The sequence below is a fragment of the Populus alba genome, chromosome 8, assembly GCF_005239225.2.
Source record: "Populus alba chromosome 8, ASM523922v2, whole genome shotgun sequence".
NCBI lineage: Eukaryota > Viridiplantae > Streptophyta > Magnoliopsida > Malpighiales > Salicaceae > Populus > Populus alba.
In genome coordinates, this window is record NC_133291.1 from 8438915 (window position 1) to 8456658 (window position 17744).

The window sequence follows — 17744 nt, forward strand, 5'->3', positions numbered from 1 at the left end:
GTGACGGACTGAGCTTGATCCAAGTCTCATTCTAACTGATCAAAACATGACTGCCTCAGCACCTAGGCTTCAAAGCGAAGCCAGCAGAGACTATTGTTAGGGAGGTCCTGTACTTGGGGTCTGGCTTGCATGTCCGTGACTGTAATAAAAATATCCTCCACACACACACACACACACACACACAGCACGGCATCTGTTGCGTTTGCATGTGATATTGGAGATGAGCTGTTTACTGGGACTCTTTGAGACCATCGACAGATCTGTTGATTCATATAAAAACTGTATTCTTTTCCACAGGCATCACTAGAGATAAAATTAACTTTCCCAAATTCAAGCAGAAAAAAACATAAAATAAAAAGGGAATCGTTCTTGACTTTTTTCTAAAAGATAAAGGAAAATAAAAAATAAGCCTGAAGCTCATCATCAACCGATTATTCTCCACCACTTGTCATGGGATCGATCTCTTGAATGGTATTATAAAATTACATGACCGTCCTCGAAGGGCGACATTGATTTTGCTGTCGGTAGAGGCCAAGGTTGATTAGGTAAAATAATTTTGAAAAGAGTGGAATCTGACCGCAAGACTACGAGACAGGTTGGGCGAGGTTTGCTCTTGATGTCAAGATGCTTTTCTCATAAGAAAAATTATTTTTTTCTATTACTTATTAAATTAAATTTTGTTGGGCATTACAGGGGGAGGAAACTGGAAGTCAGAAAGTGGAAGCAAAGAAGTGTTATTGTCTGGAATCGCATCATCCTCACAGATTGTACTTGTGACTACAACTTAAGAGGTATTGGTAGCTTAGTGCCCCAATTGACGCGATTGAATGTGACCCTAACCATGTGATGAAGCATCCTCGTCGTTACGCTGTAACGTTGCCGGGGTGTCGGGTCATTCGAAAATTGACAAAAGTTAAACGCCCGAAGGAACTGATATAAGTGTTAGGGGTCCCTTGATGTTTTGTTCCATGTCTTAAACTGAGTGGATCGTTTTCATTGGTTGCAAGAATGAGGAGCTCTTGGGCCACATTTTGCTAGTTTGAAATCACAATCACAATCCCATGGCATTTTAATAGGCCGAGAAAGAGTTGGGGTCATGCATGGTTCTTCGAAGCTTTTAACATACGGGGCAGGGCAAGTGGGGAAGCTTGCTGGTAGATGAAAATATCGATGGTGATAGTATGGCCTCGTCTGTCCTCGGAAGGAGGTGACGTTCTAGTTCTGGTTCATCGGCACCTCTATAAATGTTATAAGCAAATAATCATAAGATATTATCCTAATGATCAGTGTGATGCGGTTTTTATTTGGATTAAAAGAGACGTTAAGAAGTAAATTATTTACATGAGTCCTTCGATCCCTCATACCCAATTTTGTGCCTCTTTTTTTTGTAGCCTCAGACCCGACCTGAAAGCTATCCTAGCTTGATCTCTACACACACCGGTCTAGAGCTAGCATGGGTTTTGTATCGGCTTCACCCCTAGGAGCTTCGAACCCAATCTTGACCATCTTGGAATCGATCTCGGCTCCATTTAACCCCAGGTGGTCTGGTTTTGGTCTTGGCTCTACCTCCGGGTGCCTTGCATTCGGTTGGAATGCAAAAGTCTCAGAATCAATGTTCATATTACCTTGATATAATAACTCCTGAATCACATGTTAATGGTGTAAAAAGTCAGTTTTGAATTAACTGAAAATAAATAAAAAAACAAAAAGCGATACCAAAACATTATTGCTGTACATTATCTGGGTTCTTTTAATATATTTTTGTTAACTAGCATCAAATGAAGATCAAATTAAACATTTAAACCAGGTGGTGCAATTATGAGAGGTGAATGTTGAACTTAATAAATTAAATAAATTTTTATTTTATTGAGAGAAAAAGAGAAGACATCGTAGCCTTTAGAAGATAATGAGAGTTATTATTGTTTCTAAAATGTGACGTTATTAGAAAGGTTACTGCAATTCACTCAATTTTTGTAATTAGATATTCCCTTCGCTGATTTCATTCATCTCGTTTTTTAGCATAACTTAATTTCACCTCAGATCATGGCCATAAATGCTAAGTAGTTTATTAATTAAACCTGTTACACAACACATTTATGAGTTTTGGATGAAGATTAGACAAACCTTCTCACACATGGCCTACTGTAGCTCTGTCAGTATTTGTAACTTACGATCTAACTTTCGAGACAAAAGAACAAAGAAGAAAATGCAAAGAAGCTTTGCCGCGCCTAAGAAGGTTTCATGCAGAGGGTCATGGAAATAACAATAACAATAATAATAATAAAAAAAGAAATAACAATAACAATAATAATAAAAAATAAAAATAAAAAGTAGAAGAAGAAGATTTGAAGAAGGTTCATGGTGTAGGGGAACTCACATGTTAGGGACGCCACAAATCCATGGGAACAGTCATGTGCTCTTGCATGGGTTGGAGGAACCTCCTTTTTATCCCATGTTGTCCTAGAGAGTTCCAAGAAAAAATACGTTTCTTTTTCATTCATTAAGAAAATAAAGGAAGAACTAGTTTAATGGAAATTGCTCCTCGAGCAACCGGCGCCTCTCCATATGCGATGCCGTAAAGTATTTCTTACAGTTAATTATAACTCACTGTCCTTAGTAAAAAAATAATCAATCAATCAATCAAAGAAGCTTTCTGTCAATCACAGACATCTTGTCTCTTAAACCTAAAATATATTCACGATTTACCTAAAGTATAATTGATAATTTATTATGAACTAGACCTGGGAAAAGATCGAGTGCCTGTTTAGACCATGAACAAGACTCAAGCTCCCCGGATCTATTCCGGGGGAGAACCAAGGGCTACCGCACCACCACCAACTAGGTGGGTTTTCTCTTCCTGGACTTGCTATATCTCTCACAGTGGCATTCAAACCCTCTGAAAACGTATCAGGTCTAGCCGTCTAGGTATAGAATCAACAGTAAAAAGCTCCAGAATTATGACTGCTAAATGTGTAGGGTTAGATGGGAATTTATTGATATAGGTTTCTGATGCCTGGTAACATGACCAGCCTTGCCAGGCTATGGAAACACATTTCTCTATCGAGCAAGATTCTCAATTCCCGATATATGGTTCCCTGTTTCTGGAAAGAAAAACATGATGGAGAAATATTCCTATCCATGTCAAATCCAAGGCATTGAACTTATCATGGATCTTACAAGGCGAGAATTAGCAGCACAATCATGCATGATCTCTGGTTGTTAAAATTTCGTTTTCATGGGCAGACGAGTGGTAAATAATGCGAAATCAGCGAGTCCTGGTGAGTTTTTCGATGGAGAGGGGAAAAAAAGGAGAGGATTATGTACAAGGAACCTTACCTAATTGGTGGCGCGTACCAAAATTGACCTGCGGTGGAGCCCCTTTCTATAATTACAGGTCAGTTTTGATGCACAACAACTCAAGATTTCATTCTCACAGCTGGATTATTCTACCAACAATATGCTTTTTTTTTCTTCCTTCTCATCCTTTTACCCCCCCCCCCCCATTAAGTATTATCATGTATTTTCAGGGCCGGAAGCCCCACAAAAAAACACCGGACAGAGCTGCACACGGGTACTGTTCTCCTGGGAAGGGAGAGGGACGGAGGGAGGGAGGAGAGTTAATACAGGTATACGTGTGGGAGCAATAATACAGTTTTAATTGGTGACACTAATTGTGGATGAGACTCTTGTGTTGACCAATTTTGTCTGTATGTGTGTGTCTTTTGTTTGGCATCTCTCTCGTGAGTCTTGTTGTCTCTACCATTTGGAGCGGCAGTTTGATTCCGATCCATGCCCCCCCTCCTGTCTTCAAGGTTTTTTTTTTTTTTTTTTTTTACTTTTTTTTATATATTTAATTTTTACTTTTTTATATATATTTAAAGTTCGATAGAAGTTTTTATAAAAAATTATTAGTTTCTTGGATAGAAGTTCTTAAATTCTATTTTTCTGGAACAGAAATAAAAGGAAACAAGTTTAAAAAAAAAAAAACAAAAACAATAATACCAAACAACTCCTGAATTAAAATATTTTGTTCATTGTTTATTTATTTTTATTTTATTAACGAAGCGACCTCCGGACTTCAGTAAATCTCGGATGGAAATGCTTGAACTCTGAACCTTAGAGAGCGTATGGCTAAGATTATTTTTTAAAATAATTTTTATTTAAAAATTTATTAAAATAATATTTTTTTATTTTTTAAAAAATATTTTTGACATTAGTACATTAAAAATAATCTAAAAATAGTAAAAAAATATTAATTTTAAATTTTTTCAAAAATATTTTTAAAACAAAAAAACAAACAAGTTCATAATACAATTATTGAACTTAGAAATAGGTCTATTATTGATGTTTTTAATACAGGACTTGAAAGTGTTAGTTTAAAGTTTTTTTTTAAAAAAAAAAAAACACACGTGAAATTATATTATCTTATCATTCTTTGGAAGAAAAAGAAAAATGGTATAAATCTATTATTCTCTCCTGTCCCAAACAAACCCTTCTGAGTTGTCCCTTTTTTTAATTTCGTACAGCCAGGTCCGAGGGCAGGCTCAGCAGTGAGAGTAGAACAGCATTTTGACCTTACTGGTACGTGTTCCTGTTAATGGCACCAAAACCATTAATGAGACCCTACCACTTTTTTTTAACTCTCCCCGTCCTAAATTCTTAGCTAAATAATTCATCCTAGATTTTTTTCTTTCTTGCTTTTGGACACAGTGCACTTTGTGTTTTTTTTTTTACAGTTACAGTGTAGTGTGTTATGCAATTGTTTTAAGATTGATCGTGTGGCTCTAAAAGACGGGTTTGATGGTATAAAAAAGTTTGTTTACTTTTTACTTTCTACTTTCTTAAGATTCACATCTCAAAATCGATATTTGTAAAAAAAAATAAAAAATTATATGTATGGGATGTTGTGTTTTAAGATTTATTAAAAAATAATCTTAATTGATATTCAAATTGATTCAAGAATATAATTAACTGTTAAAAAACAAAAGTCGTCGGTTATAGAAAAAAAAATAAAATCATGATCTTGTTTAGGTTCCAATCTAGCTTATTTTTTCATTAAAATTTAATTTTTTTTAAATTAATATTTAGTGTTTTTATATCGCTTTAATCTGCTGATATTAAAAATAAAATTTTTTAAAAAATAAAAAAATATTTTAATAATTTTTTAAATAAAAAAATTTTTAAATAATAATTTTTATCGCAATTTTATATATATATATATATATATATATATATATATATATATATATATATATATTGTGATTAATGTAACGAGAGACTCTAAATACTGCATGCTATGAAAAAAGTCAATTAACAATGTAAAGACTGCTTTTTAGATTTTGCTTGGGTTAAAAGTAGATTGATTAAGATATATTTTTATATTATATATTGTGTGATTGCATGTGTGACACCTATACTATGCTTGACCTAATCATGATTTAACGTTATCAATTAAAACATGTTTTTTTCCATTCCAAGAATTTAACGTTAAAGTAAACTTAATAAGAAAATTAAACATAATTTATTATACATTATTAATCGATATTTCATTAAATCAAATACAAATTTATAATAAATTAATATAATTCAAAGAAAACACTAAATTCATCAACTTATTAACAATTTGATGAAAAATATAATTTGTTGTAATTCAACTGCATTTATGCCCTTGCGTAATTAACTATATCATTAGTCGATTTCAATAATATATATAAAATCTCTAATTTAACAATTTAATATAAATTAAACAAAACACATAATTAATTGAAATAATTAATTCAACTTATTTTCATGTTTAACTATATTAGATAAACTTTAATTGATTGTACTTTTAACTAATTTATCATTGATTCAATAAATTCAAAATTTATCATAAAACTTAAATTTAACTTAAATAATTATTTATTCTCAATCAAATCAAATACAAATTAATCATGACATGTAACAAACTATATTGTTTTATATATATATATATATATTATATATGTTATTTGGCCGATACTTTTCTAAATGATGTTGGTAAACTAAAATACCTTTTTTTTTCACATTCAAATACAACGTGTAACTCCATCGAGTGAAAGACCACTCTACTTGTACCTACGAAGACTGTTTTTTACTTAAGGAAAATGTACACATGACTTCTTCTTTTTTTTTTTTTACCGAAAAAGGCTTCAAGAACTAATTTCTTCGTACTATAAGATGAGAGAGTAGCTCGTTTTTTCGTTCAAATTCCTGCTGCCTCTTTCACAATTTGAATCTGAAATATTCTCAAGAAAATTATTATTAGAGAGTTCTTTGTATTCAGAAAGAATTATAAGCTTACATTAATATTAGACTTGAGAGTGATATCCAACTTCTTTACTCAATCATTGAGAAATAAATAAACAAAGTTACAGGAGTTCAATTATTTTCATCATTCATCCCAATTTAAATTGGCGAGTTTGATATTAGATTATATTTATTTTTGTATTTCAAAAATATTTTTTTAAAAAAATTAATTTTTTTATTTTTTTTTCTTCAAATTAATATTTTTTTGGTATTTTTAAAATCATTTTGTTATATTGATTTCAAAAATAGTTTTTTTAAAAAAAAAATTATTTTTTTGAAAAATATACAACCACATTTTAAAACACTTTCTAACTTTGATACAATATTATATTATCAAGGAATTCTTTGTATTTGAAAAGATGCATGGTCTCCATATCAAACCTGTGTGCATAGCGTTTTTTATATAATGATGACGTCATCTTTAATTTTAGAGTCTAATGGGTTATGAGAACTTAGTTTAATAGATCACGGACTCATATATATATATATATATATTTTCATTTATTTTCAATACAAGAGATTTAATTACAACTTATATGTGCACAGAACAAAAAATCCATTATTTTTCTTGCAATTATATGAGCCAATTTAGTGATTTTTACGTTCAATAAACTAGGTTCATGTTTGGCAATACGTTCAAACAGAGTTCGAAAGTATTTTTATAAACGTGTTGAGGACGAATGAAAACAATATTGATTTTATTTTCTTTATCTATTTTATGTGATTTTGACATCTAATATCAAAATTATGTCATTACAAACTGCTCGTTGTCGGGTTTTTTTTTCCCCAGAAGATGCGTAGAGGATTGAAATATTATCATGAAAAACATTATAGTTAACTGCATTGATTTTCCGACGTCAACACCCATGATTGACTTCCATATTAATACTAATCATTTCGGAGGTTTTTTTAAAGGAGAAGTCAAGTGGACAGTAACACTTCGTTAGCCCATCTCTTTTATGCGGCCAAGAGCCTCGGAATGAGGATGATGACCTTGTCTGGATCACGCTTGTTTGAACATAACATGCCCTCTCAAATGGACGGCGGAGGAAGCAAAGACTATAGTAATACCAAATCAGTGGTCAAACGGAATCCGATCCCATCATCAATGCGATTTTGGATATCATTTAAATCATAAGCTAGTACCACTGCTGCTTTTATATATATATATAGATTTGGATTGTGAACTTTCTTCCCAGCATTAGACATATTTTTCTTCCTTAAAAAACATCAACTTATGGGCAAAAAAATAGTACAATTTCCTCTAACGTTAGTAGATTTTTTTCTAGCCATGATCTGCATTTTTTTCTTTTAATTATATATAGAATTAAGTTCTTGTTATTTTTTTTAAAAAAGTTAATGCAAAGTTGCAAATAGTATAACATATGAAATGTCAGATTTGCAGGAGATGTTTTCATAAAAATCACAGTAGAAATTTTACCCACAGTAAATTTCTTTCCCGAGTCCTATAAATTTTAATGTTGAGTGGACTCACGATAATAACTTATAAATGGTTATAATGTCAGGCAAATTGTGTACCAAGTGCACGGAATATTATGTGAAAACTATTTCGATTATGCAGACTTCCAAAACATCGCAAGGAGTTGTCCAGCAATAACAGGCAAACTCCACGTCTTCTAAGCCCTTGTCATGGTAACCCTCTTCCTACAACATGTAGCATGTATCCTTTGAATTCAATTCAAGATTTTTTTAATGAGATTCTATATTTTAAATTATTTTAATTAATCAATAATTAAATTCCAAAGAGAATTCAATCTCTTTGAATAATATAAAAATAAATAAGAAGTCAACCCATATGATTTTAAAACTTAGAACTAGCTTTTCCAAACTAATCAAGAGCTCGAGGGAGGGAATTGATCATTTGTATTAGTAGCTGGCGAGGTTATGATTGGAACCAATTATGGTCCAAAATATCCCTTTTTCCGAAGGCAACTTCAAAAGTAGCCATAGCAACATCATCACGAAATAAAGAGGGGGAGAAGGCATCTAAACAAGGATTATGCCTTGGGCAAGTAAAGAATATCCTCGAAGTTGCTTGACGAGAACAGCGACTTGTAATTTATTTCAAAACAAATTAATCAATCTCTCTTTTTTCAGAAATTATAATTTAATCCAGTTGTTGATCGCTGATTCATCACTGTTAGTTTTTTTCTTAGTTTTTTTACAAGCTAGCCTCGCTATTAACCTATTGTACGTAGTAAGATTTTTTTTGTATCTGGAGGTGTTTGAAGCGCTTTATAACTGTGTTTTTTTTTTTTTAATATTTAATTTTTTTGATATTAGAAATAAGTTTTAAAAAATAAAAAATATGTTATTTTAATATATTTTAAAAAAACACTTTGAAAAAAAAGAAGAGAAGAAGTTACCATTTTTTTGAGATCCAATTTTATAAAAAAATATAAAAATATGAAGAAAAAATAAACCAAGACCAATAGTCAAATACAGAAAAAAAAAAACGTTAAAAAAAAAAAAAAAAAAAAAAAAAACCTCGTTAACGAGTGAGTAGCATCTCCCATTCTCTCGAAGAGTCTCTGAGTTCGAACCTCTAATTTAGAAAGAAGGGCATTGAAAATAAAAAAAAAATATATTAAATTGAATGATGGCTCAGTGTTCCATGAAACCCACATAATTATTAACATAATTAAATCACAAAGGGAGCAAGCATTTAGTTTTCAAAGGTAAGAGGTTTTGATATACTGCTTTATAAGAGTGCTAGCTAGGGATTAAAAGTTATAATTTTTTACGGTTTAATTATATTTTTGAAAAAAAATTATTCAAATTTTATTTTTTTAGAATTCTAGGGTTATTTTGATAATAAAAATAAAATTTAAAAAAAAAATAATAAAAATATCATTTTAAAATATTTTAAAATAAAAAAATAGTTTAAAAACAACATCTGTAACAGTCTTTTAGGTAAAAAGTTCTCCAGCCCGGCCGTCCCTTTTATCTAAGAGAGAGAAAGCATATCTATCTAAATTAATAAAACATCTCAAAATCTATCTTTGACCATCGTACTCTCTCGCTCTCTCTCTCTCTAACTTTGAACAAGTAGCAGATTAGTAATCGATTCTCTCTCATCGCCTTCGGCCTCATCATCACCTCCCTCGCTCTTTTATTTATTAATACCAAAAGCCAAGCGTTTTCCCCTTGTGTTAGCACCCCTCCCCTCCCCTCCACCAAGATATTATATGCCTCTCTTTATCTCTTCTCTTCCGTTAACCATACCTCACGCAGATTCAGGTTTTGTTTCCTGCCAGACAAAGACAGAGACCCACCCATATAGCTGTTTTTTTTGAATTACCACTACTACCACATCTCCTCCTTCTCCTCCTCCTTTCTTTGTTCTTGATTTCGATTATCTGATCGGACGGTCACGATCTTGTTTATATTCTCCTGCAAAGTCGTACGGCCAGGGATCTTTCTTTTTGTCAGCCATTATTTTCTTACGTAAGTGCACAACTACAAAAAAATAAAAAGAAAAGAAAAGCCCGTTTTACCTTTTCAGACCACCTTTCTGTACATCTGTTTTTCCTCTTTCTCCTTTAAACTAAATATTTAGACCTTTTTTTTTTTTTGGTGATTTCAATCTTCAATCAAATAAAAATACCAAAACCCGTTTTCAAAAACTAGACCTTTGTTTTTTATTTTTCACTCTATCAATATACAATAATATTATTCGTTGTTGTCATTTCTTCTCGGTTTCTGAATCTTACATAAATATACGTGCACGTGATTGTTTGTGCATATGTTCTTTAGAAATGGGGCGTTTCTTGTTTCTCTTTTCAAGGCTTTCTTGATTGCATGCAATGTTTTAATTTTGAATTATTTGTTACCTTAAGTTGTGATATAGTTCTGTATTTAATCATATCATATTTCTTTTGTGAATTTGCTTTTGCAATTTGAAGTGGCAGGTGTGTTTTATTTATTTATTTTTGGTTTTTGTTCTAACCATTGTTGATTTTCTGTAAATTCTACAATGTCTTGTAACTGTCGAGATTTCTGGGTTACTTATGAAGACATTAAAAACGTTCCTTTTTTTTTTAAAAAAAAAAAAACATTTCAAAAGGTCTTTTATCACATGAATTTTGGTTTGTTTGTAAAGATGGGGTATATCATTTTAGGGAGTAAAGATGCCTTTTATATGGTAGTTTCATGACTACTAGGTAACTAACTGCCTCATATTTCCTGTGGGGTCTTATTCTTTGTACTATTTATTTATTTATCTATTTATTTATTTTAATCCCTGACTTGCATGTATTGTAAGCTTAATAGCCTTGTAATAAAAAGAAAAAGAAAAAGGTTGTTTATTTCTCTCTAGGCCTTAGTTTTGACCACTTGTAGTAACCTTTTTCCAATCATTAATGGGTTTTAATATTGTAACTCGTGTACATGGTTAATGTGTTCTCTTGAATATGAGATTTAGTTCGGTTTATTGTCTTAAAGTTTAATGCCTTGGATTTTGAATCCTGTAAAAGTCTAAATTCTATTCATTCATGTTTTTAGAAATTTATTTTTTTATATATTTTTGAATCATTTTAATATACTAATATTATAAATAAATTTAAAAAAAACAAAAAAAAAAAAACGTTATTTTAATATAAACACAACATCTCCTACATTTTCAAATAATTACATATGGTTAAGCCGTAGCAGATTTTTGAGACTGTAAAAGAATTAGATGAACTTCATTTCTGGCTATATTAGTACAGGGGCTTGGAGTTTTTTGACATGTCTTCTACACTGTCAAATTTATCCTTGAACCATCAGGCTTCTTAAAAAAAAGAAAAAGAGATGGATGATCAAAAGAGTTATGGAACTCAGCTTGAAGCGTTTGGATCTTTTTCAAGGGTCTTGTTGACCAAAGTTTCTTTATATTTAGTCAAACAACATAAGAGGTAGTTTTGGAATTGGATACGCTGCTATTAGATCCCTACTCTCTGTTTAATCTTCTGGTGAATCGATTACGTGTATAGAATATTGGTTTTTCAGATGAGAGCTTACAAGAAATGGGTTGCGTTCTTATATTAGAACGTCCATCAAAGACGATAATTACTTGTAGGGTAATCTGTGGGGCCATACTTTTATGCAGGATGACGTGGTTGGTATTATGCTTAATTACTTTGAGTGGAATGTTTCTGAATTCTTGTACCTTATGTTTTTTAATGTTTTATGTTCCTTGTATCAATAATGTGGGTCATATGTGGCAGTCCCCTTGGAATTGAATTCAATCTTGGAAGAGCAAAACCATCATGTTTAATGTGGATTGGGGCCATGAAAATGAAAAACAGATTTAGGAATTTGTATTGTTTCCTGTATTGATCCTAGTTACGGTGTCTAATCTGGACAAAAAATAATCTTTTCAATTACATTTCCTGCTTCCTTCTTGGAACTAGCTGTTTAGAGAAAATCAGTCGTGACGTCTTCACAACTGTTGATCAGTGTTTGAACTCACAACCGAAGGAAGTCATATTAGCCTCTCCCTGTAATATGAAGACTCTTACACGCATGTACTGTTGATATGAAGTGGAAGTTGTTGCTCATCTTTTGAATATTTTTTTCTTGTTTCCTTGCCGCTCTAAAATAATTAATTTACTGCCACATGCAATGGACTTGTTTTCAATCTTGCTATTTTTGTTTTCAATTGCTTGCAGTAGTTATTTTTTATGAGTAAAGAGGGGCAAATTTGAAACCCCTCCCCCTTCATGGAACCATTTTCTGTCTCTTACTTTATCTATGATTTTCAGCGAGCAAGTTGCATCTCCTAAGCTCTGGCGATCATGGAGCTGAATGGTCTAAAGAAAGCGAGGAGAACGGACCATCTTAACCAAACAAATGGTGATCTGGCATTAGCAAGTGTTGGTGCTGTAGATCCCTGGACTGCATGGGCATATAAGCCTCGTACTATTTCGTTGTTACTTATTGGTGCTTGCTTTCTAATGTGAGTGTCCTTTCAGATGGTTACTACAATTTCATTAGTATCTTAAGTTGGTCAATCAACCTCTTTATTCTTTGGTAAATTAAAACATGGTATTGTAGATGGTTTACTGTAGATATTTGACCTCCAAAGAGTTTCTAGTGTGGCTGAATTGTTCTCTCTTTGTAATAATTTTGTCTCTCAAAGAGCCTGTGGGATCTGCTATCATCATGGATCTTCTATCCCCCCCCCCCCCGTATCTGTATGGAGTCAAGCATTTGCATCTATTAGTAGTCAAAATCACAAATTGTTTTGCAACTGTATTGGTGTATCCAATTGTTAGTCCTGGTTGAATGAGGGATGATGCACTTTGCTGTAATAGTTCCTTTCATAGGTCCGGAAAGCCACTCCAAATCAAGTTTCCCTGTTCACGTGAAATTCTTTGGCCTGTATCAAACAGAGGGCGATGCTCTTCATAATCTTAATCATAGGATTTTCTAAGTTTAACTAAAGAATGTTGTCCTTGGTTTCAGATTCTTGTTGTGCCTAGTTTGATTGTGGAGATTTGCTTTTTCTCAAAATTAATTTGGTTTCTTTTATATTTGGGTGTAATGTATCAAATTGCTTCTGTCATATGATGGAGCCTTTCTAGAATCTGATTGATATTATTTTCTCTTGACAAATGTTAAAGCAATAAGTGTCAGCATATTATGGAGCATGTAACTTCAACTTTCACGTCTTAATTTCGGGCTGTCAGAGGATGCTTTCTTATGGTTAAGCTGTCGTTGATATTGGAAATCTGCTGTTTTCTCTGATTTAAGTTTTGTGTCTTTCTCCCCTAACATCATGTGAACGCAAATGAATGAATCGATGCTCTGTGTGTATGTTTCTTATTAGTTTACCCACCGAGGGATGCTTTGTGCCTACCTAAAAGCCGTCTGCTTCAGTTATGATTGTTTGTCTGTTTTTCATAGGATATAGGAGATTTCCCGATAACTGGTTGCTGTCTATGCAGAAGATGACCATGCATTTATTAAAAAAAAAGCCTAAGTCATGCATTGCTACTGTATTTTAAAAAGTACTGTAATTCTTCACACAAGTTTTACTTATTGTCTCCGTATGTCATGACTAGATGGGCAAGTGGAGCCCTTGATCCAGAGATCAGCACATCTGGTGATGTTGTTACATCTGTGAAAAGGTTTGTGCACGCTTGTTAATTCGGTAGTTTTGCTTCGATACTATAAAATACAAGCTTATGTTAAATGCCTCGTGTGCTATTTCTCACAGGGGTGTATGGGCAATGATTGCAGTTTTTCTCGGTTATTGCTTGCTACAGGCCCCCTCGACGTAAGTTGCAGGATTCAGCTATCATGAAATTTGGTTTTATATTGTTTCTTGTTACTGAATATTGAATTGTTAAGCATATCTTATGGTTCTTTTGTCACTTGATGTTTGGGAGTTTGAAGCTCTGCTTGTAAGTGTTTGATTTATTTGTTGGGTTTTAGTGGACCAACAATATCTAATCATAGGTTTTAGTGGTCACTTTTCAGATACTTTTAGGTTTTAATATAAAGGCTTTCTAATTTGCATGGATAAACTTCAAAAACAGAGAGGACCTAACTCATCTGGCTGGTTCTCGAACCTGGCAGTAAACTATTTAGGTTTGAAATTGTTCTCATGTAAGCTCTTAAAACATGCAGATTTTTGTTTTCTTACAGGATTCTAATAAGGCCGCATCCAGCAATTTGGCGCTTGGTTCATGGATTGGCTATTGTTTATCTTGTTGCCCTAACATTTTTGCTTTTTCAGGTTGGTTTTCTTGTTGTGAAATTTACTTCCCTTCTTGTGCATGCTTGTATTTTGGCATGTATTTAACCATATGCTCTTCATTTCTTATGCACCCTTCATGAACTAATTTTTTGACAGACTTGTTAGATTATCTGTGCGATTTAAAGTATAATTACTGATTGAAGGTTTAAATTTCTTCTTCGCAGAAGCGTGATGATGCTCGGCAATTTATGAAGTTTCTCCACCCCGACCTTGGAGTTGGTAAATGCTTCGTGACTTGCCAAAACCATTGAAAGACAATTTATTAGTTGTTGATGAATCATTCTATACTGCACTCGCATTACATTTGAAAGTTGTCTTAACACATCTCATTCTCATGTTTGGTGGGATATTGACATCTTGTTTAACTATCTCAGTTATTGTTTTCCCTTGTTTATGCAGAACTACCTGAAAGATCATATGGTGCTGATTGCCGCTTTTATGTGCCTGAAAATCCTACAAGCAGGTTTAAGAATGTTTGGGTATGATCTCTCTCTCTCTGTATTTACATTATCTGGATGTAACCGATTTCTGATTTCTTTAGTTCTTTCTAGGACACTCTTTTTGATGAATTTGTTCTAGCGCACATCTTTGGATGGTGGGGCAAGGCTATATTAATCCGTAATCAGCCACTTCTGTGGGTATTGTCAATTGGATTTGAGCTGATGGAGGTAAGTAGCTAGCTCATACCAACATATTATTTTTTTGGCCTCTTTTGTTTTCAGCTTCTTAGTCTTTGAAATGTTTCCTCAAGCTCTGCTCCCCACTAATTCATTACTGGTATTTTCAGTTTACCTTCCGCCACATGCTACCAAACTTCAATGAGTGCTGGTGGGACAGTATCGTTCTCGATATTTTGATATGCAATTGGTTTGGTGAGAATTCTTGATCTGCTGCTCCCTTTCTTCTTTTTTGCTTTGTCAAGCTGTACCATTTTAAACCGTCATTTTGTTGAAATGCTAATTGGTTGTGGCTATAAAGTCTGGTGATAGGAGGTTTCAGGTGTTTGAAGAAGTTTTGATGAAGTTTGTTTTAATTGGAGAGGAATTCTAGATTACTGAAGTGACTAAAATTTGGACTTCCACTTAGAAGTCACGCATCCAAATCTTGGGAGGGGTGATATGGGAATCTAAGGATTTGAAGAGGGTTACCCCTCCATTGTTTAGCCTAAGGTTAGTTGGCCCCTGAATGAACAAAATAAAAAACATTAATATCTGTCAAATGGAATGGTAGTTTGCTTGGTGGTGATCCAAATTTGTCTTTGCAAAACATTTAACCTTCATTCAAATATCTCACTGATTGAGAATTGACAAAAGGTCAGGTGGGGTTGAAGTTCTTTTCTTGGCATGCATGTCCTTATGCAGCATATGACCATTTAGGTGCACGGGTTGGAAACCATCAACCTTGACCTGACCCCTGTCATAACATGTCAAATCCACATCCACTCTTCATAACTGGAGCACTGTGTCAGGCTATTTAATTATTGTTTTTTTTCTTCAGGGATTTTTGTTAATCATGGTATCTTGATAGCACAATCTATTTAGTAAAATTTTAGTATATGATCAGTCAGGTGCACATGGAGTCTGAATAAGCAAGGCCGTTGAGCAGTTCAACGATGCAGTTCTAACTTTGCCAGTTAATATAAATGACTAAAAAACTCGATTTTTTCTGCAAAATACTTCTTGATTGAATGGCTTGGTTGAAATTTCTAATAACTTCAGTTGAGGATATATTGAAGTAGCTTGATATATGCTCTATAAGGTTAGGCATCAACTCACTCATCTCCTGTGAAACATGATTGTATGGCGGTTGCTTCCATTTGTGTAACTGAAGGACCATATAATTGATGTAGAATACATTCAGAATATTGATGGAGCAGTGGTGATATTTTCTGCCTTTCAAATTAAAACTAATATCAAGGTTGACTCTAATTATTTCATTGTAGCTCATTGTGGATTTTTTTGGTTGTTTTGCAGGCATTTGGGCCGGAATGCATACAGTCAGGTATTTTGATGGAAAAACATACGAGTGGGTTGGTATAAGTCGCCAACCTAATATTATGGGCAGGGTATGTTTTGAAATTTCATTATTATGTTCCTTTTCTGGTTCAGTGTCATCTATAAACACACTTCTACTTGCTAGTAGTAGCACTATGGCAATATCAGGCATGCCATTTGGGTTAAGAACAATTTATCCGTCATTGAAATTCTTCACGATGTTTATATATGCTGGTGCCAAGGAATTTTTTAGAGACAACATTGAAAATGTTGCTCATGGTAGGCCAAAATTGCCATCCTTTTGAGGATAGATAAGTAGATCAATGAAAATTATTATGAGAAACATTTGTTTCCTTGCACTGGAAGAAAAAACTCTTTTACGTGACTGTATCATCCTTAATCTGTCTGAAGAAGATTTGCTGTCACTTTTTTTTTTATCAGTGAACTATTGACTTAACAACCAAGTTCAATTGTGTCTGTTTTTGACATTTTTTTTCCCTATACAAACCAGAGGTTAGTAAATGCTATTTGAAATTCAAACACCCCCGTAATTTGGCCATCCTCATTGTTTATTACTATCGCTCTTTGCTTCCTTAGTTGTTACTGTGACCTCTGCTTGATCTGAGTTCAAATAATTCCATGCTTTGAAGATATTCTTACAGTGTTAATGAAGACTGTTGCATGATTTGTAACCATGCAACCGTGATTGCTTGTTTATCAGGTCAAACGAACATTGGGACAATTTACACCAGCACAATGGGACAAAGATGAATGGCATCCCTTGCTTGGTCCATGGCGATTTATCCAAGTTTTTAGTCTCTGTATTGTCTTCCTGATGGTAGAGCTTAACACATTCTTTTTGAAGTTTTGTCTTTGGGTTCCTCCTCGAAACCCGATGATAGTGTACAGGTTGATCTTGTGGTGGCTAATTGCGATACCTACAACACGTGAATACAACTCATATCTCCAAGACCGGTACTCTCTCCCCCCATCCAATGTTGTTCTGCTGGTTTCTGGTTTTATGGAGGGTTGTCGATGGCTAAATTACTTTTATGCTTGTCCTTGTTGAATCTATGTCAATTCATCAGAAAACCCGTGAAAAAGGTTGGGGCTTTTTGCTGGCTTTCCCTTGCTATTTGCATCGTGGAACTTCTCATTTGCATCAAGTTTGGACATGGTATGTTCTCTCTTTATATCTTGTTATCTCTATTTTTCCACTTAGCTAAATTATGCATTATTGGTGAAACATCCAAAACGATTTTCCTTTAAGCTTGGTCCTGCTGCAATTACTTACTGTTTTTTATTTCGGCCAGGTCTTTATCCTAAACCAATGCCTGTGTGGTTGGTCATCTTCTGGACATCTGTTGGAGTTGGCCTCGTAATATTCCTGATTTTGTGGTCGTGGAAAAGTTTGGGAAGAAAGAGACGATGATTTCGCTAGCATGTTAGACTATTCTTTTATTCCTTCATGTTCTTATCGGTATATCCATCTTGTGAATACCCTATCACTTCATGGAATTGTAAATGCTTATTCTCTTAGGTTAGTGGATCTCAGTTCTCAATAGAGTATTCAATTATTTTATGATAGGTAGTTGGAAAATGCTTATAATGGCAGGCTCATGAGTTTCTAATTGCAGCAAACACCAAATTGGCAAAAA

The 17744-nt window shown here is 33.4% G+C and overlaps 1 protein-coding gene and 1 long non-coding RNA gene across 5 annotated transcripts; one reads left to right on the forward strand and one right to left on the reverse strand.

Moving 5' to 3' along the window:
* Positions 1–1102: 1102 nt before the first annotated feature.
* LOC118039881 (uncharacterized) lies at positions 1103–3731 on the reverse strand. Its single transcript, XR_004685983.2, has 3 exons — positions 2378–3731; positions 2125–2228; positions 1103–1641 (listed from the first exon to the last, which is right to left on the reverse strand). It is a non-coding gene; the product is annotated as an uncharacterized lncRNA (long non-coding RNA).
* Positions 3732–9341: 5610 nt separating this feature from the next.
* LOC118039880 (CDP-diacylglycerol--serine O-phosphatidyltransferase 1) lies at positions 9342–17700 on the forward strand. Of its 4 annotated transcripts, XM_035046700.2 has the most exons (14): positions 9342–11243; positions 11338–11446; positions 12093–12286; positions 13395–13460; positions 13550–13609; positions 13981–14071; positions 14257–14311; positions 14492–14571; positions 14644–14760; positions 14880–14964; positions 16066–16157; positions 16808–17061; positions 17175–17263; positions 17400–17700. In XM_035046700.2, the coding sequence occupies exons 3-14, from the start codon at positions 12126–12128 to the stop codon at positions 17516–17518; spliced, it is 1269 nt and encodes a 422-aa protein (XP_034902591.1). In that variant the 5' UTR covers positions 9342–11243; positions 11338–11446; positions 12093–12125; the 3' UTR covers positions 17519–17700. The 4 variants fall into 4 exon arrangements, with proteins under 4 accessions (XP_034902591.1, XP_073267078.1, XP_034902593.1 ...); XM_073410977.1 differs by having other exon boundaries at positions 11338–12286; XM_035046702.2 differs by lacking the exon at positions 11338–11446.
* Positions 17701–17744: the final 44 nt, after the last annotated feature.

Excerpts from the sequence above, each read along its gene's own strand:
- LOC118039880 (XM_073410977.1), top strand. The coding sequence starts at position 12,126 with ATGGAGCTGAATGGTCTAAAGAAAGCGAGGAGAACGGACCATCTTAAC. Across the intron at positions 12,287-13,394 it reads ATTGGTGCTTGCTTTCTAAT|ATGGGCAAGTGGAGCCCTTG; the intron begins GTGAGTGTCCTT and ends TGTCATGACTAG. Across the intron at positions 14,965-16,065 it reads TTTGATATGCAATTGGTTTG|GCATTTGGGCCGGAATGCAT; the intron begins GTGAGAATTCTT and ends GTTGTTTTGCAG.